The 27,452-nt window shown below is 36.2% G+C and overlaps 1 protein-coding gene across 2 annotated transcripts in view; it reads left to right on the top strand.

Moving 5' to 3' along the window:
- HHIP (hedgehog interacting protein) overlaps positions 1-27,452 on the top strand; it is a 74,335-nt gene that overhangs the window by 33,184 nt on the left and 13,699 nt on the right. For both annotated transcript variants that reach the window (XM_067297111.1, XM_067297112.1), the window contains exons 5-11: positions 18,478-18,629; positions 19,060-19,233; positions 20,643-20,786; positions 21,690-21,811; positions 23,847-23,970; positions 24,702-24,832; positions 25,724-25,805. In XM_067297111.1, coding sequence (XP_067153212.1) covers positions 18,478-18,629; positions 19,060-19,233; positions 20,643-20,786; positions 21,690-21,811; positions 23,847-23,970; positions 24,702-24,832; positions 25,724-25,805 — 929 coding nt within the window. The remainder of the gene's footprint in view (positions 1-18,477; positions 18,630-19,059; positions 19,234-20,642; positions 20,787-21,689; positions 21,812-23,846; positions 23,971-24,701; positions 24,833-25,723; positions 25,806-27,452) is intronic.

Consider the following 27,452-nt stretch of genomic DNA (forward strand, 5'->3'; position numbering starts at 1 on the left):
CCTCCACTGAACTCACTCCAGTTTATCGGTATTGTTCTTGTACTGGGGGGGCCCAAGACTGGATGCAGTATTCTAGACACAGTGTCATGAGTGCCAAGTAAAGGGAGGATCCTCACTTCCCTGGATCTACTGGCTACACTCCTGTTAATGCAGCCCAGGACGCTGCTGGCCTTCTCTGCTGCCAGGCCTCACTGCTGGCTCACACTCATTTTGCTGTCTGTTGAGATCTCCAGGGTCTTTTCAGCAGACCTGCTCCCCAGCTAGTCAGTCCCCAGGCAGTAATGTTGCAAATGTAATAGGATTTGAAAAGAGGAAGAAAAAGTGAAGTCTGCAGTTGTATATATCTGTAGTTGAAATGCATTCCTTCTTTCGATGACTATCTAACCAGAGGTAGTTCTTCACCACTTCAGTGAAGATCAAGCTTTCCCATGAAAGTTTTCAGTTAGTCTCCCCTGAGATACCATTCTCATCCTCCTGTCCCCCTTCCCACTATAAATCTCATCCAGTTGCTTTAACCACCATAAGGTCTAGAGCTGTTGCTTCAGATCAGGCTGGCTCCTCTCTCTCTCTCTTAGGCATTTTTGTATTTTTTCAAAAACTGATATTCAGATGAGATTTGCAAGTGTATAGAACTTCATAACAATTCAGAAGTAACAGACGCTGTCGACTCAATGGCTGTGAATTGCACATGTGCATAGAACCTCACCTCTGAGCAGAACACCACTTTCACTGAAGAGCACCTTTTAGGGGGTTGATTTTTAGAACTCTTAATCACTGCTATAACCAGACACTTAAGACTTGAATATTTATTATATACATAAGGCATTAAATACTTATGGTTGATTTATAGCTTGGCTTAGGATGTTATTTTTAAATAAGCCATATAAAATACCTTCAATCCTGTCCATTCAGACACTCATGAGGCAGACTCCAAAATCATGAAATGGGCTTAAAAGCCATGCATTTAAAAAAATCCATTTGGGAACAGGGGGAATAGAAATTCTCTGCCTTCTTACTTTTCTGAAAACATTTGATTTGTGTTCTCAAGCTTCTTCCAGCAATCATGAAGACTAAAAGTTTTAGATTTAAAAAAGGAAAGATGAAAACCTACTGAAATGTTTTATTCTATTAACCAGCGTTCAAAAAACCTTCTATACCTTGCAAGATTTGTAATATAATCACAAGCATTGGCTTACACTATATAGTTAGATAAGTACACACATCTAAGTAGCTGAAAATTCCAGAAAATATTGGAATATTAGTTGTAATTTACAGAAGACTGGATTGCTGAGGTTCTGTGGCGTGTCTTCAAATGCTTGAGCCCACATTCATTCCGTACACTCAGCTCTGATGAAGATCATAAGAGTTCTTCATGTAGTGAGACTGTGCAAAGAGACCATATGAGCAGAGAATAGGGGAACCTGCTGCTTTTCTGGAGAGTATTTGTTTTGTTTTAAGCGTCATAAGGGAAAGGACAATTTTCATATTGTACTTGTTACATTTCACATGTCCCTGGGAGATTTTCCTCTATCAGTTCCAAGAATGAATAATTGCAAGGAAACGTTTGTGAGTTTATGAATTTGTAGAGGAAGTGAATTAACCACTTTTTAAATATGTTTAGGCAGTTTCATTTGTATTCTCCAGTTATAACAAATTGGGTATAGCCTGTCACTTTTTTTCCAGTAGTTATTGTTCTTTTTCTTTTTCTCTTAAGGGAATATGATTTCTGTAGCTCAGTGAAGCAGTTTTAATTCTTACATACCGTGCATTTCTAAAGAAGAAATTATATTTTTGTTAGCTATTTTACTTTTCAGGAAATCCATTCAGTACTGAAGTATAGATTGCAAATGGGTGAATTCCTTTTTTTTTAGGTAATACAAAATTTTGGCATTCAAAGCATTTCTAGAGGGAAGCATTTATGAAGGAATAATGAATCAACGTATCACAACATTCTGAGAACACTAGGCATTTTTTCTGCTCTGAATAACTGCCACATTTAGGTAATCTCTATTCAAATCCAGAAGTTACCTTGAGCACCATTTAAAATGTGTGCTCAAGTCTTCCAAAAAATTTAAAAAATCACTAATAATGAGTAATGTTTACATAATTTTCAAATTTATATTAAGTAATGCAATCTAATATCTAAAAGAGTTAGCATTTAGTCTTTAGGATTAAATTGGCCCAGCTCATCTGTGTACTGCCTATTTCCAAAAGATGAATAGAAATGAAAGGTATAACTCCAGTGGAAGATAATTTCAATAAAAAATGAATTCAACCGGTACATTTTTGTCTAGATCAAAAGTATGTTCAGGACAAAGGAGTTTGATGAGCCAGTCATGCCATGGAGAAGAAAGAGCACAGATGGTTTGGGGAAGGGAACCATGTCTCACCACCATCTCTCCCCCTCCTTCTTGGAGTGGGGAGACTGCTCAGACAGCACTGGCCTACACAATGGGCAAGAAACAGAAAAAGCAAAACTATGCACTCCACAGAGTGGAGCAAGACTTATTTCATATGAAATACAACTTCGTCAGCATCTAAGTATGTTCTTTGCATTTGCTCTTGCTTAGAATTCTGAACTAACATAAATATAAGGCTAAGATTTTCAAATGTGAGTTAGTATTTCAGTGGGCACCTTGAGACTAGCTTTCAGGAAATACTGATCACCCCTTCTGTAACCCTTATGTACCTTCCAGTTGTTTTAAGTTAAACCTTAAAAATATGGAACTGTTTTGGGAAATGTCCCTTAATGCTTAACATCTCAAAGCAAGAGCAACAAAAAATGAGCCCATGGCTATTCTGACACATTTTTTTAAAGTCTGGGTGATTATAAGAAGCTTTTGCAGGTCAAACTGTGATAAGTGGGCATATATCGCATGGAGGGGAATACTGTTTCCTGACTAAAATAACTATGATAATGCTTATTTCTTATTAAAGAGAGCAGTACTGAAACTGTTCAGGTATGATTCTTTTCTTTTGTGAGCACACAGACTTTATCAAAACTGGACTGAAACTTTGGTTATTACAGATGCTCACATTTTTGACAAATTGCTACTGCTGTACTCTTAGCATTCCTGGCCTGATATTTTTTTCAAACAACTTACAAAGATGGCTTAACTTCAGAGAGGTTTTCTTAATGGAATCCATTCCACCCAGAAGGTGTTCTCTGTAACAAATGGGAAACATCACTAAATTTAACCCAAAGTTTGAGCAATGGAAAGCCACATAGATGATGTCAGACATTACAAATATTATTTGTACTTGGTAGTTTACTTCAAGGGAAATTATGAGAATGACATCATAACGATGACTATTTTTATTAGTGTTTTCTCTCTGAAACTCTAGACTTACAGCTTTTAAAATGCTGTACCTGTTATCCTCTTCTAACACTCTTGGTGATTTTATTTCTTATTTGTAAAAGATATTAATATGTAAAAATGCCATAGATACTATCAGATCTTGTTCCACTCATTTCACATGTCAAATATTTTTGGCCAAAATATTATATTATATTATTTAATGCTCATAAAAGATAGGAAATGATCACATCTTCTTTTAAATTAATTGCTGCTTGGGTTGACCTATGAACCTATAAACTCTGCTGGAACAGTTGTAGTCAAATTTCTTTATAACAATTTCTTGCTATGGAAATGAATTATGCTCATGAAGGGGTGCTCACCAGCCCAGGAACTAGTGATATGTTTCTTCAGTCAGCAGAGGCAAATCATCTGCCATAGCTCTAGAAACACCCAAAATCTGCAGAACCAGTGTAGCTTTATTTTACAGCAAGAACACAGTAATCCAGGGTTGCACAAATGTTTTTCGACAAGGTCTACTGGGTAATTTTGCTGAGGACCACTTACCAAGAAGTATTGTCCCAGCTCCAGCTCTGAAGGGCCACCCAGGCATTGCTTGTTATCTTCACAGCTGGGGAGGGCAGTAGCCAAAGAGACCATAGAACAGTGAGTATCTCCCACAGCAAGGTAAGAAACATCATTTGTCCAGGTCCAATCAAAGGGAATCCCTACAGCAATATTGTGAGCGTCAGCAAGGGACTAGATGTGCTGATTCAAGTCAGAACAGACCCCATACCTAAAATCTGGTGGGCGGCACAGCAGCCTAAAGGCTGTCTTTTGTAGAGAATTCCTCTCCCTATTTTTTGAAGTTCCCAGCACTGGGCTGCGTTCCTTGGTTCTTTGCTGAGGACAAGATTAGGCCATCATACCAGCTAGAGTCAAATCTCCGTAACAGGATCTGTTGAAGTCTTTATCTCATGACCATATTAGTGTATTTCTCCAAATACTAATGTCCCATCAGCAATATGTTTGTAGTTAACCTCAAAGGCAATGGAATTATCAAAGTGCTTTTGGTCGAGCATGTTCTTATGTGTTTCATGTACTGGAACCTCTGTTTATCTAAGAAAACTCAATACTGTACTCTAATGGAGTCTTCGTATGAATGCATTACCTTGATATGCAAAAACCAGGGAGGGATTAGATATATATAATCACTGACAACCCTGTGTTTAGGGCTCTAACTACTGGAGTGAAATGATGAATTTGCAGTCTCAACTTCTACTTAAAAACACATAAGTGTATGATTAGCCTCAGTAAGCAAAGGCAAGGTTGAAAATGTGACTCCTATGGCTGAGATCAAACATTACTGATAAAGCAGCTGTAGTGGTTTGAGAAGTTACCCCCTCTCAGTGTTCTTTATCATTCCCCTGCTTCGGCTTGCTTGATTTGCATATTCTAAGGCTTAAATAGATGTGTAAGTGCTCCCAATCCATTTCAGTGCAAAGTGAATAAAGTCCAGCAAATAACGAAGGGGTGGTACCTTCATATCATCCTATGGATTTTTGCCTTAAGAGAATCTGACAATATTTTGGGTAAATGATAAGTATTTGAGTTCACAGTCATCCCAAAGCAAGAGGTCTAGATAGTTTCAATGACATCATTCATCTCAACACTGAAAGATAGTTCTGAGACTGATTTGCAGAGCTCTTCTAAACAGAATTACACCACCATATAATGGGCATACGTGGCAAAGAATGCTGCCCTAATGAACCACACATGTAAATAGTTTTCAGGATAAAAATGAACACATTATCCATAACAGATAATAAACAGCTAATCGTTATATCACACATATCACATCAATTAATGCAGATACGCTTATTAAACCTCTTTTATATAGATGACCTATACTAGAGCATTCTGTTTTATCAAGGATTCAAAGGGATTAGACTTTAATTTGTTATTTTAGTATACCATACCTTTAAATTGTTGACATATAAGCTGTATAAATAGAAACACTATAAATCTCTTAAAAAAATGTACCATAAATTTTTTATGTATGACCTTTAAGTAACAGCAGTCTGTTGCATAACTCTGCAGGGGAAGTCACATGGTGGAAACCTCATATTTCCTTAAATTTATGGTTGTTTCTTGGTGGTCTGAAAGACTTTTTTTTTTTTTTTAAGTTCCCTTTCAAAGTCGTAATCTTAGTAAATTGTTTAATGTTTGGTCTAATGCAGGTCAATGTAAGTTCTTATTTAGATGTATAATAGGAAATATATAATGTCAGATACCAACAAAGCCTGGCTAATAACGTCAGGGATACCAGTGTTGAGTTTCATTATAATGATGCCTTTAGCTGCATAACCACCACATTAGCTACAGACCATAAAGAAATATTTATGAAATCTCAGGGTCAGATTCATTAAAAGAAAAGTCTCAATTTTTCCCAGTCACACTTTTTTTTTTTTTAATAGGAAGCATTTTTGATTGTTAAAATCCCTCATCACCTTTGTATCAGATCTCATTTACTGACACCAAAGGATGTGTATAAAGTCTAAAAGGGAGAGAATCAGCTGCCACATGTTATCCCGTTTTAGTACTAGAAAAAGTCAGCGGAGGTTCTGCACATGCTTAAGTACTTTCTGAATTAGGGCCTTATGAAACAAGATTTTATATTCAGGTAATGATCATTTTCATTACTTGGAGGAAATTTGACTCTTTCCTGCACCAAAGGAGTTTGGTTTATATTCGGAACAGTGTTATCAGCATCAATGGAAAAAGTCTGCTTCAAGTTAAAATATGCAAGTGAATATAAGTTGCGTGAAAAACAACAAGAAATTATTATGGGTTTTCCAACTCCATGAAAATCCTCATGATCCAAAACAGCAATTTACAGTGCTTGGCAGAATAAAAATTATACCCCACTCAGAAATGTCAATATTTAAAATACGTGGTACAACCATAATTTAACAAGATCTTTAAAAAACACAGGCACATACATGAAATGCACATTTTTCAAAACTTTTCCCAACATTGGAAATGAATATCCTACGCATAACAATATTAACTAACTCTATACAATAAATGTAAACTGTTCTTTTAGGTAGTTGCAACACCATCTATTTAAGCCTTAGGATATGCAAATCAAGCATGTGTGCACTGTTTATGTCCACTTATTTTCCTCTTTTGAGACTACGAAAAAGAATTAAATTTGATTAGAATTTAAACTACAGGGACAAGCAACTTTGTGTTCACCTAAATACTGGATCCATGTTTATGTTTATATGTGTGATTATATGCATAACACATAAGCATAAACAACTTGGAAAATTCAAGCCTTGCACAGTCATAAATTCTCACCTGAAAGGGAAATGTGCACATGTTCCGTAGTAGATGCAAATGAAAGCAATGTTTCATGCACAGTCTAGCAAAATACAAATTAATATTATTCAGTTCTACACTGAGGCTGAAAGAGGTGCTGATAGTTCATTTCCAAAGAACAAGGAATTGATTTAATAAGAAATGGTTATGATAGAAGTAATACCATCAATTCATATATTCATAGTCTACAGGTTAGCAAGCACAGAACTCAATCCTGATGGTGTGCTCGAACTTGCAGTTGTAATGAGCTATTTTCAAGCTGCTATTCATACCTCTGGTTTGCCTTCTTTTTCAGATAGCCCATGCCAACCTGAATTTAATCCATCAGTCAAAGATATGCAATGGTATGCAATTAGTGTGTTGATAACATTTTATTCCGTAGACTTTGATCATCCTGTCCAAAGATCTCAGGTGCTATGCAGGTTAAATACATACTAAGAAAGGACTGAAAATAAAAGAATCAAAATGGCCACTTTAATTTTCCATTTCTTTTTGGATTGTGCCTCCCAGATAAGCACTAAAACAATGAATACAGCTTAAATAAATGTCTTCACCAGTGTTTAACTGTGATAAGAATATGCCTGCTCAGGTGTGGCAAAAATGTGCTGAAAAATAAAGGAAGATCAAGATAGAATAACAGTTTACCATCATCAAATGAGCATTGCTCAGTTAAGGAACAGGTTATCTGTATAATGAATGGCCTTGAACCTGGAACAGGGTTAATCCAGGATTTTGACAGAGTTGCAAGAATGGCGAACCTTTTATCTTCTCAGTAACTTTCTTAAAAAGAGCATTTAGAGACTGAACATCAAGAGAAAGGACAATAATACCAAAGGCTACTCTTGAGAAGAAGTCAAACGAGCACCAAAAAGAGAGTCTGGAGCGATTCCCTGTCCATACAAGGCATTCATCAGCCTCACAAATAACTGAAAAATCAGCACTGCTGGGGCTTTCACAATTAGATGAGGGTGTCAAGGGAGAGGCAAAAATCCATCCCGCAGGCAGCGAGTCTCAGGAACCTCAGAATGCTGGCAATGGCTTTGTTAGAAACCAGAGAGCCTTCCCATGCCAGGAACAGACACTAAAAACTCAGACAGTTAATGCAAGAACAGGATAGAAAGGAGTGAGAATATTCTGCAATTTTGAAAACATACTCTCACCAACTGTGGACTGAAAGGTTCTCAGGATGGGCCAAACGAAATATTCCATTTCAGTGCTGACATTCTTTTAACTAAAACAATTTTTGAACTGAAAGCAACCCACTGAAATATCCAAATAACCCAAATTCCCAATTTTACAAATATTAGAACTGGATGTTTCAACAATTTCAAAACTTTTTTTTTTTTCAAAAATACAACATGTGTCAGAAGCAAACCCTCCTTTCTATCAGGGAAAGCTGTAGCTTAGACAAATCAGCATTTTCAAATACAGTCTTTATTCAGAAAGCTCCTGGTCAGTCCTTGTGAAGATATTTTTCATACCAATTTACTGGTTGTCTTAGGAAAAATGAATTCTGAAGTTCTAAGTCTGCAGCAGCTATTGACGCACACAAACATATTCCTCTAATTATTCCATATGCATGCAATGCCTCACCCTATTTCATTTTTATAACTGTGCATGCTCAACGCATTCCTTCTCTGCAATGTCCAAAACTATCTTTGCATTCTCAACAAGAAACATATTTCTCATTCACACATCTTGGGCCAAACCCAGATGGTATTAGTTTCCTACAAGGGTATTTCCTGTATGTCTGAATTGTCAACACGGCTGTGGATTGCCATCATTCTCCTCTTATATACAGATTCTAGTCATGAAGAGCAAACCGTATATCCTCTACCACCCCGTTTTTTTCCATTTGGCACATTTCATAAAAATATTCATGTCTGTCTTCAAATTATTAATATTTTTTCACAATTTTAGGTGAGAGGTTAAGACAAGATCTGTATAAGTGATCCACAAAATGCCTGAGTATTTTAGCTTCCTCTTTTGTTCACAAAATGTTCATGCAAAAATCTAGATTTCTCTAGATTTATTTATTCCTTGTGTTCACGTAGCTGCCAAATTACGTATATTTTTAAGACTTATTGAAAGAACTCGAATTATTGGATTACTTGGGTCAGTATTTGAAATCTGAGCTGTCGCTTAACTGCAACTGTTTGGGCAAATCGCACGATGTTTCTTCTGCCCTCAAACTGGCTGAACAGCTCAGCAGGCACCCTTAAAGGTGCCCCGGCATCTACAGAGTGACATTGTGAAAAATAAGCAGACAATATCAGAGCTTTTTCCTTCTCAGCTCCCATTCAGGGTTTTTTTTTCAGAAATATGAAGACGCTGGAATTTAAATATATTTTTGACCTAGGTACCAGATGTGATGTGATGTGCACGCACAGTTTTTGTTACAAATGATGCAATAATAGCATTTTCTGGCTTTTCTAGCTGCCTTTGCGTCAGGGCTCCAACAAGTGCAGTGCTTATGTTTCAAGCAGTTTGATTTCAGGTAACACATACTCTTCCAACACTAGTTCTCACAAGTGGAAGCTTAAAATTCAACATCACATGCTGGACTCCTGAATTTATTTTCTGTTTGCATTTGTGCCAATAATATGAGATTGATTACTGTTTTTGACAATTGAACAGACAAAGAACAGGTATAAACAATTTTAAAATTGGAGTAAACAGACATAACAGCTGCCTCGCCTTCATACAGTAGATCTGTTGTATTTGTTATGGCAAAACATTGAAAAATACTTACAGAGCTTCTAAGAGTACCAATTCTGGGTTTGCTATGTTTAGCATAATCATCTCTTAAAAAAACAGTACCACATGCAACCAGCATTTGCTTTGGAGATATGACACATCATTATCAAAACTATGCTGAATGCTGATGCTAAATATAAGTTGAAATACATCTCTCCATGCATCCAGATTTCAGCAGTTCGAAAGTTCTTTGGATATTAGGGAACTAAAGAGCATTTGGTTTATCTCTAGAATTTGCACACACATTCTTTGGCAAATGAAAAACGGTGATGTGTTTCCATCTTTCTGTGCCTTCGGGCAAGGCTCAGACTCTAGGTGGTGGCTCTGTCTTAAGGAGAGAATCCCAGACAAGGTCATAGGTCGAATATAAGCATCAACTACAGCTAAGCTTTCATATGCTTCCTGTCTCTATCACATGTTTTTAAGTCACCTGAACTTTTATCTTTCAAATTATCTCTCACTTCCCCACCAAAAACCATTCAGATAATAAGACTTTCCAGTTTCTAAAAATAAGAAGGAAAGGAAATTTTAAATAGCTTGCAGAAAACATTTTACAAGCTTTGTTAAATAGCTTCAAAGCCTTAATGACTAAAGGTAGAAATTTGCTAAAGCAATAACCTTCATTGAAGAGGAATGCCTTTGCATTTTACAGTGAAGATTAGTATCTGTTTGATAAGCCACTGAAATCACTCTTCCCTTAAAACAGTGTGTTTTAAGAGTGACAGAGCCAGGCTCATAATGGTCCACAGTTGAATCTGGGTTATGTTGCAGATACAAATGATTACCGTAGCAATGCACTGGGGAAAAAACACAAATGGCATGGACTGAATGAAGCGACTCTAGCACTTTATTTCACTCTGGCAAAAGGTGCCTTGATTAAGGTGTGCATTTTTGTGGCAACTGTTTCAAGATGCAGAGTGCTGGCAACATTGCTGTATCACTTGTTGGGCAAGCTTCAGTGTCTGTTAGCATACAGACAATAGTAAAGACATGGGAACTCATCTAAGTGGAAATCTTTCACTTTTTCCTCCAAGTTGGGTGTGGGTTGCTCGGAAACTTCTACCCCCCCCCCCAATATTTAAATACATATCCCATGTGAATGTAACACTCCCTTTACAACCAGAAAGGCAAGTACTTGCTTTCAGAGACAACTGTTCCCTACCAAGAGCTGAAGGAGAAAGGCAGACTGTTTGCAAGAGAGAGTAATGCCATCAGGGCATCTTTCCATTTGCATTTCTCTTTTTGAAACTAGGTATTTTTTAATGCCTACAATTAGACAGATCAACATTTCTGGTTTTAATTTAATGCAGAGAGTATGATAATTACTGTTATTCTGTTCTGAATTATATCCCTAAATTTCCATATAAAGTGGTCATGGTAAAACAGCATGAATTTGTTTTCAATTATTGGAGTATAGAATTTGTTGTAGGTTGGTTCATTTTACATAAGCACTGTCAAATTTGCTATGTGTCACCATACATCCTTTTTTTTGTCCCTCTCTCAGCACAAGTCCTACAGTTCATTTTAAAGTTTTATAGATTTTTTTATGGACATTCATGAAAAGTCTCACTTTAGTAGTCTAGGGATATCTTTGCACCATAGTAAGATTTTTTTTCATGGCATATTTTTTATTTTTAAGTAATGATAAAAGCAGCAGTGATTTGCTGAAATGTCATGCCATTTAAAGCAACTTACATATTGAATTATAATCCTTAACAAACTCTTCTGACAACTCTCTGCTGTTAGATACTGTTTTAAAGAAAAAGAAAGATTTTATGAAACATGCTATTGAGAAATAAAGATATGTTTTAGATACATAGCCAAAGAATGAAAGCATGAGAAAACCGAAGTAGACAATCTGAGAGTACCATAGGCAAATCAGAGCACTGACAGAACTGTAAATCACTAAATGAGATTAATTTGTATTATTTGTGTCTCTACATAAAAACAATGTTACATAGCATTAAAATAGCATCCAATTAAAAAATTGAATCACTCTTTTCTGACTGATACAAATAAGAGGTAAAGTCACAGTTTTGGTGAATGAAAAAGGGTTTATTAGTCTCTTGTTAACGGGCCATGTATTTGTGAATGTTAATGTAATGTAGCCTGTTCTCTCTTGGGCATCAGCTGAGCCAGTTTTACTGGACTACTCACTGAGACACAGTATTAAAATTTGCCTTTATCACAGAAGTGGCATGGAAAGGTGGGTAAGGCCTAAAAGCTCCCAAAGGAAGGAGAACAAACACAAAGGTTTGTCTATTCTCCCTATTAATGAGGGATTTTCATGGTCAGTAAATTTCTTAACACTTACTGCATTCTCCTTCACTTGAAGGAAGCTTTATCACTTTCCTAGAAAGATATTTCTACAACACAACAGACCTCAAACCAGTGCAGCTGGAAGGCTGTCAGGAGAAGACAGTCTATGGTGGAAGAATACTGAAAAGTATAGGAGAGCAGAGAAGCCAAATAAATAAATAAATAAATAAATAAATAATGGCCAGCAAGTGGAGGAGAGCCAGGGAAATAAGAAGGAATATGCTTATTTTTTGCCTTCCCTTAGTGGCCTCCGCTGGTGAACCACTCACTAAATTGCTGGTGGAATGTAAAGCTTCCTAGAAAATAAATCCAGCTGGGGACAGAGGTGGAATCACCACCTGTGTTCCCAGAGGATAAATCCTGCTTACAGCTCAAGAGGCCTCTGTGGTGTAGGGAAGTGTGTAATTCACACCTTCTTGAGCCAGCTTTACTGAATGCAATAATCATCTGGTCTTTATTTGAATCTCCCTCTTCCGGGACTGATTTCCACTGTCTTCTGTTATTCCAATTCTCCTAAAGTAGTACAGTACATAAAGTTTCTCAGTCCAGATGCAGACCTCACATGGGCTCATGGCCACCTCCTTGCAAGCACACTCACAGTTGTATATCACTCTGCCCAAAACCTCTCAATTATTGGCTGGCTCTTGGCAGTCTCAAAGCTTTTAGTTGCTTCTAACCAATAATTGGGAGGGCTGTCAAAGCAGGATTCATGTCGTATTGGATGAGTGTGAAGGAGGCAAGCTGTGGGTTTGTGTTGGGTTGGTATCTGCATTTATAAGTTTCATATACTTTCTTTAGGAGGACAGGAAGAAAGAATTGTATTATCAGGGGACAAGGATTGTCATTTGGATTAAACTAAAGACTTGCCCAGCAGAACAGCAAAATCTGGAGTTGAGGAATTAAAAAATGAATACAGAGGACTAGGACTAGAAGTGAAAGGTCCTGCATTTAGTTACTGGTATCTTCAATGGACTGTGAAGGTAAGGAAAACAAAGAACAAATTCTGAAGTGATCAAGGCCATATGAAAATTTTGTTTGCTGCAACTGAAGTGAGAAGAAAAACAGAACTAATTTTTAGGTTTTGGTGCTATTTTTAGATCCTAAAGCATTTTATTATACTTGTTCAAGCTATAGCCTCTCCAGACTTCTTCTTTTCCTGGAAAACCAATATATCCATAAGCATAATTCCAGTAAATATGTACTCTGACTTTTCTACACTTGCAGAAAAGCCCCACTCAAAATCCATGCAGAATTCTTCTTATGAATCATCTTTGTAATGCCTTTTAATAGGTCTAACTTTTGGATCCACTGGTCACTAAAGGATTGAGACTTCATTGCTTTATTGGAGAGTTGTCCTGTAAAAATTTCACTGCAGGCATCAGAGCAGACAATTTCATTTTTGTGAAAGATGCATTTTGGCCATCAATGACTTTCAGCCAAATCCTGCCCTGCACATAACTGAACAAACAACACCTCTAACTTCCGTAGGATTTGTGCTTAAATTCTAAGTAGAAAATATAGCCCTCCAAGTATTTTTCCTACTTAAATCTAATTGTAAAACATTACTGTGTCTGCAGTTATTTTTAAGTGAGGTATTAAAATAATGTATTGGTTAAATCAGTAAGAAATAGTGACTATTTAAAAATTAAACCCTTAGGTAAGTGCAAATCCCTTATAAGTGAGAAGAAAATGAAGCTTTGCAACACAACAGGAAAAAGGAAATGCTTTGGAGATAGAGTCTAGTATGTATCCTATACTGAGCCATGACATCAACATAATTATTTTTCTCTAAGGTAAATGTCTTACGTTACAAATCCTTCCCTTGCCAGAGGCCTCAAACTCCACAGATGTTCAGATAGCAAATGACTTGAGTTTTCAACACCCAAAAGGTCTATAGGAGCGCTATTCCTACGCCATACCTACAGCCCAATCAGTTTCTGGTTTTCTCGTTCTGTAATTGTTGCTCCCTTTCACCTGTCTGAGGGAAATCCTCCTTATGTTTCTCAAGATGGTTGATACAGCTCTGAAAGGCAACGTGTGCCCTTGCAGCAGACCTTTTGCTGGTTTCTGCTTCTGCCATAGTTAAATTTCCATTCTGCACTGGGGCCACATTTCCAAAACATGTTGATTAACCATTTACCTCTGAGAAAAATATCTGACACTGATTTTCAGCCCTGTAGTAAGATCCAGTAAAGGAAGGTTCAAATGAGCAGAGAGTCTTTTGGGATCTCCTAATTAGTAGTCTTTATCTGCAGAGTTCATATGCTACTGCCTGATAAGAGTTTTTAGATGTGCTATGACCCCTTCTCCCATATCTTTCACAAATAAAACTCCTTAAGATCCAACACATGGTGATGCATATTAGTCACAGGACTTAATACAGGGGAAATAAATGAAATTAAGGTAATACCACCTGAATAAATTACCCAGTATTTGTTGTATAATAATACATGAAACAAATAATGTAAATGCATTAGCTTAGAATTAGTATTTTATGTCAAAAATGACCTTTGAATATACATATTTTAAGCACACCCCCTTTTTAAAAAGTTGATACTCATTGTATAAAAGTGGGTCAGTCCAGACCAAAAAACTGTTAAACATAAATACCACTAGTTTATATAAGAGTGAGTGAACTGTGAAATCAATTTTAAAGGAAGACTCTGAATCTCTGTTACCTATATTGTTTGATATTAAGCTACATAAAGCAATGAAAATAAATGGAGATTTCCAGTTTTGTTTACAAAAGTGACTTATTATTAAAGTTATGTAATTAAGGGTCATGCTTAAAATATGACCTATTTTAAATGAAATAATGATAAACTTACCAGTTAAAGCATTCTCGTGGTACTCTATATTTATGATAGGAAATAATACATATATTGATGTAAGGAAATGGCAGCAGCTCTTGGTATCACTGCTGCATATGTGTTTCTGTATTATATGTATAAAGTAAACACCAACGATATACAACAGTGCACTTGGAAACGTACGGATTGAAAGTGGAGTCCAGCTCTAAGGAGTGCTTATACAAAAACAGCACTTTTCTATAAAAACCCAGTGTTTGTGTGCAACAATTATTCCCCTTAGTGTTGTTCACAATACAGAGTGGGTAATGTTGTGCAGTTATTGAAGATTTTTACAATCATGAATATATTAGATCAAAAATTCCAATGCAAAAAGATGCAATGCAAAAATTCCATACTAAAATATGTAGTCAAATTTACATACCAAATATATTTCAGTTGAGAGCACTTATTGGTAAAATAGATATTTAGGACTGGCATAATGTACCTAGCCAACAATAGAATAGAATAGAATAGAATAGAATAGAATAGAATAGAATAGAATAGAAACATTTTATGCTAAATGCATTCAGCTAACCTTTACGTAGCCTGGTGCTGATTTAAGATAATAAACATGCAATTCTGACTAAAAGATTTTCATGCTTGTGTTCCTAAATTAAATCAAATTGTTTTTTAAAGAAATGTTTTTCCTTTTACAGAACTCCTTATCTGAAGCCAATAATCTAGCACAAGGAAAATCAGTTCTTAAACAAATGTAGTATTGGTGCAAAATATGCAGTTACCGTGGCTAGAAGATAAAGTGTTGAAACTATAGAGCTGCATAGGCACAGGCATCAAATGTGTGAACTTCCAGGTTTAGTCATGACAGAGATTTAACTTTGGCCCCAGTCCACAGTATATTTAGGTAATTAATACTCATTTCAACCAACCTTCATTCACTGTGTTCAACAGACACTCCAATGGAATAAGAAGATATATTTCATTCCTCTCATCCTTCCTTAGACGACAGACAAATGTTACTGGTTATTGCTTCAAATAAGGGTAGCACAGAATCTCATGCAAACTAATATGTGTCATCTACAGTTTGTTGGTGCTGGTTTCATCTAAGGGGCAACTTAGGAAGAAAAGGATGTCAATAAGTTATTAAGCTGCCAAAAGAAAGATAAGGATATTAGATACGTGGTATGTAATTCTAAAGAACTACAACAAAGGGTGTGAAGTCTGGGATGCTGTTTTCAAGTTAGACATCAAAAGTCCACTGACGAAAATTAAAAGTGAGGATTATTCTATAAGAGAAAATCTGAAATTTGGAAATTGAAGAATATATTATTATTCACTTTGACAGTATCAAAATGAATGCTCCTAAGGGATTTTGCTGGGTAATCTCTCAATTTACCCCACAACATAAGAGGCATAACACTCCAGAAAACTATATACTTTCTTGCATAATAGAGATCATTTCAAAAGCTATGGAAATTACAGCAGTGGTTACACTGGAAACAGTAAGTTTGCCTATTATTGAAGAAGATGAAAATTTACATTAAAAATTGTTTTCCAAAACCAGAAGAAATAAATATTTTAAAAATGAGCTAGATTTCTAATTGACCATAAGTCAACTAATGGCTTGATGCTACACTATTTCAGCATCTTGGAGTGATGTTTCCAAAGATTTTATTAAAAGCAACAGTAAATTGACTTTTTAGAATATAATGGGTCCAGATCACTTTGGGAAACAGAAGGTAACATGATGTTTCAGGGAGCAATAGACACATTCCACATATAAAGAAAGTAATATATTGCAATCTAAAAGAATCATGCAAAAACAGCAATTAGTAGAAATACTGGCCTGATCCAATAAATGCAATGTGCCATACTTATTACCTCAGAGCTCCCATGTTTCAGTCATTTGTCAAGTTCCTGCTTTATGTGTACTTCATTAAAAGCTCTTAATTTAGTTCTTACCTGTTTGCTCTTTCAACAACTTCACTTTCACACTGAAATGAGAGTGCTCCCATGACATAAAGTGCTAAATCAAATCTTCAGCTTAGGCACAGAACGATCTCCTCTAATACTTTCAATAACTCACCTTGAATGGCAGGCTTAGTGTGACTCACTGACATTCCTGGGCCCTTAAATGAGTTGAACTCATCTCTCAGAAGAAATAGGACTGTCTTTGTCTGGGCACAACAGAGAGAATCATTCATCAGGAATCTTTGAAATACGCCTTACTGTTCCCAAAGCAACCGATTTGCCGCCATTTGCTTCAGACTTTATCAGAGTAACTTGGTCAAAACTCTCAGAAACTCATATAATAATATCCACAAACAGTTTAGACTCAGCTGCACAGTTATTTTTGGCTCATAAAGGAGAAGGAGATAGATTACCGATCCCTTCATCCACAATGACTGCAACCGATTTGGCAGCTCTAACTAGGCCTTCAAAACTAACCTCACTGATAACCCCCCAAACTAAATTTTTCTAGCAAACAAATTAGCAAATTCTGGCTGCCTCTAAATTAGGAGGATCCAGATTCCCTTGTACAAACCTCTTTGTACTGAAATCTCTTGGCCTATTTATATTTCCATTTCTGAATCAGCTTTCTCTTTGGATGTTGTGATTAAAAAAGAAGTATGGCAATCATGCTGAATTACAATAAATTAAAGCTGTGCACTTTCCCAATTAGGCCTTTTTGTGGGATATCTTTCAACAGCAAGACAGGCCCATCCATCACTCTGTATTGCAAATACATTTAAAAATCTTCATTCTCTCTTATAATTTAAAACTTCAGAATTAGTTATCATGGGTGTGGCTAGAGTTGCAAAATGTTGCCTGCTTATGGGTGCAGCTAGAGTGCTGGAATCTACAACAGTGTCACTAGCTTTGAAAGGCTGGCAAATCCTGAGTTAAACTCCAAAACAACTATCAGTTTGTGACTAATCACATATGTGAATTGAATGTGAATTGTTTATTATTTGTTTATTTCTGTGCCTCAGCTTCTCTCCTCTGTCCTACCTCAAGAGCAACAAATGAATCTAAGATACATTCTTTACTTATACAATACAGTTATATTTATATAAATACAATTTTAGCCATGGTAATACTACATATATTTTTAGAATTCAAAAGAAAAAATTGCCTTCTATTTAACTACAGAGGGTATTTGCATTGTCACAGTACATTGCATGGATTTGATGCTTAACATATAACTGTACTAATCTTTGTGGCGAACATAATAAAAGAAAGTTGTTTGGAGATTTTTCTATTTTTATTTAAAAAATAACAAAAACCTTTCCACTGAAGGGCCACATGTAAAACTATGGTTTCTCTGCAGAGAGACCAAGGCTGCTTATTACCTACAGTATACTAACTATGACGAACAGACCACCATAGTTGTGACAACTGATGTTGCTGCCTCCGGGGTAAAACAAAGGTTTACATATTACACAAGCAATTTAACTGTTTTCTAAACATATTGCCAAGACAGTGGGAGTTGGCAGCCAGCACTATGTTTTAGGTTCTGGATACTTGGATTAGAAGTGACTGCTGATTATAGACCTTTTTATTTGTCTTCTACGAATTACAAGCAACCTAGTAACCCAGCAAAGAATTCTTCACAGCACTTAAACTTGTCTTCATGGCTTCCCAAAGATTACATACACAAATCACTCCACAAAAGTGGTGCAAGAGACTTGTGCATAGATAACTACACAAGACAATTGTCTTGTTCTAACTCTTTAAGAGTTCCCCAAAGTGAAATGTTTTATAATCCTTTTTGTGCAGTAGTCAGCAAAGAAATAAAAGAGTTTGGGCAAAGATTATCCACAAGAAAGAAACTTTTTTGGGGGGTTCCAGCTGAAACACAATAAAGAACATAATTAACTTCACAATTCTTTGTGTTTTTCATTTGACTGCAGGGAGGAGATGAAAGAGGACTGTTAAGCCTTGCATTCCATCCCAATTACAAGAAAAATGGAAAGCTGTATGTGTCTTATACCACCAACCAAGAACGGTGGGCTATTGGACCTCATGACCACATCCTTAGGGTCGTAGAATACACAGTATCCAGGTACCATTAGAAGTCTAAAATTCACAAATCCTGTATTTATCAGTGGTCTTCTTTATTTTAGTATTTCCTATTTCTAAAATGAACTATCATTCATTACTTGGGTATTTGCAGAAAAATTATTTTTGATTTTATTTCAAACAGTAGTTTTGGAACACCAGTAAGTACATGGTTTTATTCTTTTTAGGAATTCTTTTTAATTATTCTGTCATTTTTAATTATAGCTGTTTCCTACTTACTGTATATAGGCTGCAAAATAATTTTTTGTGAATGCTGGAAAATTGAAATTTCTCAGAAAATTGTTTTGACGTTTTTCTACCAAATTACAATATCCACGTCTTGAAGTATAATTTGAATGACTCAAGTTATTTTTAGAACATAAAAAACAATGATAGTGAGCTGCAAAAACTGTTTTCATATCTTTATATTGCAGGAAAAATCCACACCAAGTTGATATGAGAACACCAAGAGTGTTTTTAGAAGTAGCAGAACTACATCGAAAACACCTAGGAGGACAGCTTCTGTTTGGCCCAGATGGTTTCTTATACATTTTTCTTGGCGATGGCATGATCACTCTAGATGATATGGAGGAGATGGATGGTTTAAGGTACAAAAACTACCAATGTGTAGACTTCTGTCTGCTTTTGCACAATTCTTGGGGTCAGAATCAAAAATAATCAGCAGTTATTAGCACAGATCTTACTCACCTTTCCTATACTGCATAACCTCACTATCTTCAGTGCCTGAGTTTAGCAAGCTGCTATTTTCAGAACATTCTTACAACTGAAATATATCTCCCTGTACTTGTGTGTTATCAAACCATTTAAATATTGGAATCCTCACCAGTAGATGCAATTCTATTTAAACAGAGATTCAACTTCTTTCTCCAAATATTTTTCTAGGAAAAAGACTTTATCAAGCAAATGTGCTAAAAATGTGCCTAAAGACACACACCAGAGTCAATAACAACTCTATATCACTCAGGAAAATGTCTAGAGAACAAATGAAGCAATCTTATTCTGGTTCAACTGATACAGTTTAGTCAGCTTGCTTTGGCCCTCTGTTTCATTATGCTATGCTGGGCCATTGGCCCAACATTTGCTTTAATTTAGAGAAAGTGTTGTATTGAGCCTTTACAGACCTAAAAGTAGTTGCTATGCTCAGAGGTCTCTTTGGCTCAGCAGAATAGCAGGTGCTCCTGCCTTTTGCAACAATGATATATTTAACACCAAAACCAAAGAGCAATTCTAATACTTTAATTTAAATCAATATAAAATAAGGGGGGGGGGGCTGAATTAATGATGAAGAAAAGACAGAAAAGAATCAATTTGAATATTTTGTCTATTCATGTTTGTAAAAAGAGTTTTGATGCTCTTCTATGAAATAGGGAGCTCCTCTTCCCTGCATTCTTATTTCCTTCTCCCTTCCTCCATCACTGACATGAACGTAAGGCACAATGTTTTACTCTCTCCTGTTTCATGTAACAAAGAAGTTCTGATTCCTCAATGAAAATACCAACTTCTCCATTTAATCAATAACATTACTTTGAGTCTTCTTTTTTTTAAAATTAATGTACAATTAACCTTTGGAATGTACTGTCACGAGAAATCACTGAATTCAAGCACAGAATTGAAAATACTACCAAATACACTTTAGGTAAATATATAGTGAGCATATTCAGAGTTACTCTAGAGGAGACAAAGTGTAAAAGGGCTAATCACCTTATGTTTGAAGGCATAAAACAATGATGAGGTATAGACAGGAACTCTTATTAGTAAGCTGCTTCACAGAGGAATGCTGAGAGGAATTCAAGTATACACATAACAAGGCAAAATATTGGCCTAAATGAATCTTTGATAGGTTCTGCTACAATTCTTTGGACTTGCCTGTACCATACGAGTAATCTAGAGGTGATTATTCAGTAAAGTAGAACGTTCCTTTTGCTGGTTCACAGTAGTATTATATGGACTAAATATGCTTTTAAAAACCAATTATTTTATCCTCCAATTTTCTCAGTGATTTTACAGGTTCTGTTTTACGCCTTGATGTAAATACTGATCTGTGCAGTGTCCCTTATTCCATACCTCGGAGCAACCCACATTTTAATAGCACAAACCAACCTCCTGAAATTTTTGCACATGGACTTCACAGTCCAGGCCGGTAAGTAAGTTACAGTTACACTCCATTACTCTGCAGCAGATACTGTTTTCAACCAGAAATACTTTGTACAGTCTGGCAACAAAATTTTAGTAATAAAAGCACTGATGAACTTTTTAAACTTTCATTCCCCCACCTCCACACATATTTCACAGTTAGAAACAAATGGACATTGGCAAAGGGGAAGGAGAAGAGAATGCACAACTTTTAAAAGTCAGGACTGTAATGGCAGAAACAAAGTTCTGAATTTTTGTTTTTAATGGAAGATAAAACGATTAGCTTTACAAAAGAAGAGAACTTAAAGTGGAGAGTTGGTAAAAGACAGCTGAGAATGGGAATCTGAGAAGTTAGAACAGTAGAATCTTGGTGGAGGAAAAAAGGCTTGTAGAAAACAAATGAGAACATCTGGTGAAATCTAAACAATAACAAGCGGAAGAGCAACACTAACTAAACAACACACAGTTCAGCAAATTAGGTGGGTGGTAGTACTGAAGTGACATTTAAAGTCATGTTTTGAAAAAATTCAGAAATTCAAGTCATTCAGATAAAGACTTGATTCTTGCTCTTTTTTACAGTCCCAAATTTCTAGCCATATAGGTCAACTCATTTAGCACTGCTCATTTCAGGTGTTATTGAGCAGAGTACATTTTACCACTAGGAACAAATACAGAGTTTTACTCCACATTTTATAAAAAAGGGTGCAGGGATAGGAAAGGTATATAAACTTATGCATAAGAAATTGATGCGCTTTTCAGACGGCTGGGCACAGTATGAAATAGGTGCCTCAAATGAGTAGGAACCACAAAGAAACAATAATTCTTCAAAATGTTATGCTTCATACCATTAATAGAGAATTACACTTCATGAGCTCATATGTCTTATGGACTTGTACTTTTTGTTGCACAGATGTGCTGTGGATCGCCACCCAACAGATGTAAACATCAATTTAACTATACTTTGCTCAGATTCAAATGCAAAGAACAGATCTTCAGCAAGAATCTTACAAATAATAAAGGGTAAAGACTACGGTAAGTTCTAGCCAGGGTAAAGCTACTGGGAACGATAGGTTTCTCTGTCCATGGACAAATAAATGGAAAGCACAAAACAATATAGAAAGGACTGTACAGACACGATAGGTAACTTACTGCATAGACAAGATAGGCTACCTACAAAAGATAGAACTTATGAAAGATATGGTACAAGTAGATGAAAGATGCAAGATAAAACAAAATTTAGGTGAACTTTGTTCTTGTTGGTGTATTATATCATGTAAATAAGATTCAAGAAATATGCATTTCTAGTCTGTCAAAGATCTCACTGTTTGTTGCTGCATGTGATGGCTCATAAAGAAAAGATTTGGGAAAATAGGAAGTGATGGGAATGTATTCTTAGTCATTCACAAATAACCTTTTAAGATACAGAATGTAAGCCTCATGTAATGTGCCTTCTATTAATGGAAAAAATGAGATAAACAACAACTGACCAAAACCAAACAGGGAAATGACTGAACTCTGTTTAAATGTTACTAAAAATGATCAACTTAGAAAAATGAACTACACTACTAGTTCATAATAATAGACTAGTTTAGATTAGATTGCAATAGGATAAACATACTTGATTAGAAACTTATGCATTTTATGTACTCTCTGAATCAGTATGACTGTCGCTCATCATTTTTAACTTATCCTTAATGTTTAACTCTAATACTCACAAAGATTACTTGCTATTTCAGGCAAGCCAGGTGACAGCTACTCTGAGCTATCATCTGCCTTGGCTGAACATTTAACAGCTTCTAAATTGATGGTAGTAAAAGGTGGTAACATTCAAGGTGTGTAAAGGCATCAAGAAGTGACCTGTTTCCTGGAACATAGCATTTTCAGGGTTTTTTCACATCCCCTGTGTTCTCCCACCTGTGCTGTACTTGAAAGCAAAGCAGCTGTGCTGCCTAGTATAATAGTCCCAATGTGTAATGCAATTGTTCTACTTTAGTTATTGCATGTATTTTCTGTGTGCATTTTATAAAAGCCAAACCAAAGAATAATATTTGGTAAACCACTGTTCCAACGGAATTTTGACTGCATCTTTATTGCAGAGTAAACTAAGCAATATTGTGTCTATCCAGAACAGCTTGCCAATATTAATACTAGGCTGTGGGTCAAATGCTGAAATAAAAAGAGCTCATCATCTTTTTCTCCCTGATATAATTTCAACTCTTACTCTTGTAAAATAATCTGGGAAATTTTATCAAAGACTTGCAGACAGAAATCCAACTAAAAATATTCCTATAAAACAAAAAGATCTATTGGCTGTGGCTTTGATTTAAAATTACGCTGTTAGGATCTTAATTTGAGCCTGCTTTTACCCTAAGCAGTATTTTGTTTGCATAAATAGGAACATTTACATTGAAACATCCTTGATGAGATTATTTGATATGACTAAACGGTGCAGTGTAAGAGTGTAAAGAATATAAGAGCCGTCAACTACAACAGCAGCATAGACATTTTTACCGCAAGAAGCTACAGCCAGCAGTGCTAGTGTTTTATGGGACATAACAATCATAGTGTGTTAAAAAAGTGATTTTTGAAAGGGTTTTCAAAGAATTAAATGGCTTGGAAAACAAGTTCTGCTGAAAATTAGTAGAACTTGTGCCCTTAGATATTGAAAGGACTTTTCAGTGAAAGTGGTTTTATTGTAATCATGAAGTTCAAGAGAGCTATTCTGTAGCCTGGGTTGACACATAAAAGTTAATTGCAGTAATCTCATCAACTCCAGTGAATGTAGGACCTAATCCTTATACAGTTTTATACTCCCAGCTTGTGCATGCGGAAGAGGGTAATTATAGCCTTCCCATATGATATATCTCGACCCCAATTGATTGTTTCACAAACAACCTTTATCGTAATTTTCTGATTTTCTTAACGCTTCATTTTCAGCTATGCTTCTTGAATTTGGGGGAATGTTTGAATGGAATTAAACTCTTATTTTGAAGTAATAACATTTTCATCAATGTGAATCAAAATACGAAACTGCATATGATCTAATGCTATGGTAGTTCCTTTCTAGAAAGTGAGCCTTCGCTTTTAGAATTCAAACCATTCAGCAGCGGATCACTGGTTGGTGGATTTGTCTATCGAGGCTGTCAGTCTGAAAGGCTCTATGGAAGTTATGTATTTGGAGACCGCAATGGGTAGGTATCTTATAATCTCAGTCTTTAACAAAAGTCCGTAAAACCTATATTTAGTTATCCTGTATAATAGCTGTAACAAGCTATATTTAGTTTCCTGTATAATAGAATACCAACAGTCTTGCACATTACGTCACTTTGCCAGCTTAGCGCTATGACTACACAGATTAAACTCTAGATTTGGAAATGAAGTAGCACGGCTTTCTAATGAATAGCAACATACATATGTAACATATCTAATCCTTGGAAGGAAGTAGAGACAAAGACACTAACATCAAGGCTCACTTAAGATTTTAGTTCTGCAAACACTTGGATATATTATTTATATTATAATTGGAATATATGTTAATAATGGAAATGTTTGCCAGACTGGGGTCTAACTGATAAGAGATACTGAAAGCTTTCTGGGTTTTATGGAAACATCATTGACAGAGCAAAATGAATGCTTTTCAAGTGAACAGACATTGTTTTCCCATGCCAAATAGTTCAGTATTCACAAATGGCTATTTATAGGATAGCTTGAACTCAATTTGGCAATGTTTGAGTGACAGGAAGGGAAATGCTGTGCTTTTTAAGCATCTGAAAAATACAAGGCAGGAAATTGTAAGATGATGAACCACATAGATGTATCTATGGAGATATTTCCTGCAAGTGTTTACTTATTTATCTGGATGGTGAAAATTCCCTATTCAAAATGAAACATAACAATTTGCTTTATGTGTTTTTGAATACAGAAATTTTTTAACACTGCAACAGAGTCCTGTGACCAAACAGTGGCAAGAAAAACCCCTCTGTCTTGGCAACAGTGGTTCCTGTAGAGGTTTCTTTTCAGGTCCCATCTTGGGATTTGGTGAAGATGAGTCAGGTAAATAGAAAAAAAATGTTACTAAATTTTAAGTCCTATAAGTATTCACAGAATCACAGAATTGCTGAGGTTGGAAGGGACCTCTGGAGATCATCTAGTCCAACCCCCCTGATCAAGCAGGGTCACCTAGAGCACGTTGCACAGGATCGCGTCCAGACGGCTTTTGAATATCTCCAGAGAAGGAGACTCCACCACCTCTCTGGGCAACCTGTTCCAGTGCTCTGTCACCCTCACAGTGAAGAAGTTTTTCCTCATGTTCAGATGGAACTGCCTGTGTTTCAGTTTGTGCCCGTTGCCTCACGTCCTGTCACTGGGCACCACTGTCTGCTAAACTCTTCAAAATTATAGTAAATGTTTAAAAAGAAAAAAATCCTCAGGCTATCTCTCCTTTGCCAAAGCTGTCTATACTGCTGTCTTATCTACCCCCTACCAGCTATGCAAGAAGAACTGAGGAAAGAAAGGGTTGCTGGAAAGGGCAAGAGTCCTTACCCTCACTCACATCCCATGAACTGTGTCACTCACTATGACACAACCTGTCATATACCTGCTTTTATTCACAACATCATGGGTTTAATGGGCAAAGACACTGCATGAGCAGATGGACTACCCTCTTCCTGTTTTCCCAAATTTTATATATTTTTATCAATTCGATACAGTATGAAATAAAAAATGTTCATGATAAAGTCTCTTTCACATTTTTAGCATCAATTTGGGGAAAGTGCTTCTTTAAATTTTCAAATAGCAATTATTCTGCTGTATTTTTCTGTGGTAAGTGTTTTTAAGTTTTTTCAATTTCATCTTGCAAATAGAGCTAGATAACAATAATCATGACTTATGTGTTTGGCATCTTAGGAAAGGAGAACTAATCTATTGCATTGGTTTCCTTAACAGGTGAGATATATATATTATCAAGCAGTAAAAGTATGACACAGCCTCACAATGGAAAACTCTACAAGATCATTGACCCCAAAAGGTAAGCATTGCATTACTCACTAAAATCAATCTTTCCTTCAACAGGTTAAAAAGCAAAAGGTAACCGTAGTTCTTTCCACATAGCTTTACTTGTGTGATACTTGAATTAAAAAACAAGGGAAATTCTCCATGCAGGGGGCTTCCTAAATGCAAATGTACCATCAGCAGCAAGTGGTATAGATACTTTGAAAGTAATCACTGTCTCATAGAAACTGAATGTCAGAATGAGGTGTAGCCTGCATTAACTTCCTGAAATTCTTCATCTTTGACATTATTCTAAATGCAGGCCCCTTTCCCACCTACACTGACATTCTTTATATGGTTTCCATTAAATATGTTTAGACATATTTAAAGTAGAACCATATGGATGAGTACAGGTAAAAGATACTTCAGGTAGTTCTGAAGCAGAATGACTTGTAGCTATCACAGAGGCTATACAGTATCTACTGAAGGCAGTACAGTGGGATTCCTCCCAGTGCTACTGCTGCCTTAAATGCCACTGTGATGTGACAGCTCACAAATGAAGCTGGTTCAGAAGGTTAGTACCAGCTGACAATGCCTACCCTGTATACCGAACAGCTACTATAGAAATTAATTTGACAGTACTAGCTGGTGGAAAAGCCATCCTGGGTCAATTCCAGTCTGACAATTTCAGTTTTTCCATAAGCCCTGAGCACAAACGCACTCTTTCCCAAGCACCTCTTCTTTTCTTTCATGGGAGATACCACAAACCAAGAAGAATACAGAGCACTGAATCCTCAGTGGGTGTGAATTGTCATTGCTTACTAGTTTTCAAGATTCTTCCACACCGCTGCATTTACCTGTCTTTCTCTTGGGAGGTTTGGAGCACAAAGAAAGAATCCAAGAAAGGAAATCCTCCATCCTTGGACTGTGTGCCAAAAATACACTAAATTCTTTAACAGTTCCTAAAAATCAGCAGCTATTTCCAAAAGGCTTATGAATTCCATCCAAATGATTTATAAGATACAGAATAAATATGATCAGCATAATTATTCATACTAATTTACCAGCTGTAAAATGAGGATAAGTGAAAATTACCAAAACAGTTTCTTGAGATATGATCATCTTTAAGTTCTTTGCAAGGCAGGTACTGCTACGAAAATATTAGGGAAGCCGGAAAGACTGCACAAAGCCAGTCCCCTACACAGCCCATTGCCCCCAGGAGCAATAAGAAAAGGTGACTAGCAGACACTCACGTTAGCTGGAGAAATACCATTTCCTTCACGGTGGAACATGCTGCTCTATCAGACCAAGCCCGTAAAGCTACTGCATCCATCCTGCAAGAGCATCAGAAATTAACACAAAATGAAAGGGGCAACAGAAATTAAATTGGTTGTATTAATTACTTTGACCCCATCATCTTCTACAAAAGCAACCTAAGAATTCCTATCTGCCTATTTGTGCAGCACCTACTTCAGCAAGCTTCCCCATTTGCATCGTAGTTAGGCTTCCATTTTTGGCTTTGCTGTTGACTGTTTAAGAGAGTAATTTATTTTCTTGTCAGAATTTAAATTCAAAAAATTGTTATTGGGACAACACGTGAATTCAATAATAAACTCATGAAATTGGAAGCATGCTGTACTCTAAGTTACAGTAAAGTTTCAGTGATTTATAATTATACTACCCA

This window comes from Apteryx mantelli, chromosome 5 (genome assembly GCF_036417845.1).
Source record: "Apteryx mantelli isolate bAptMan1 chromosome 5, bAptMan1.hap1, whole genome shotgun sequence".
NCBI classification, from domain to species: Eukaryota; Metazoa; Chordata; class Aves; order Apterygiformes; family Apterygidae; genus Apteryx; species Apteryx mantelli.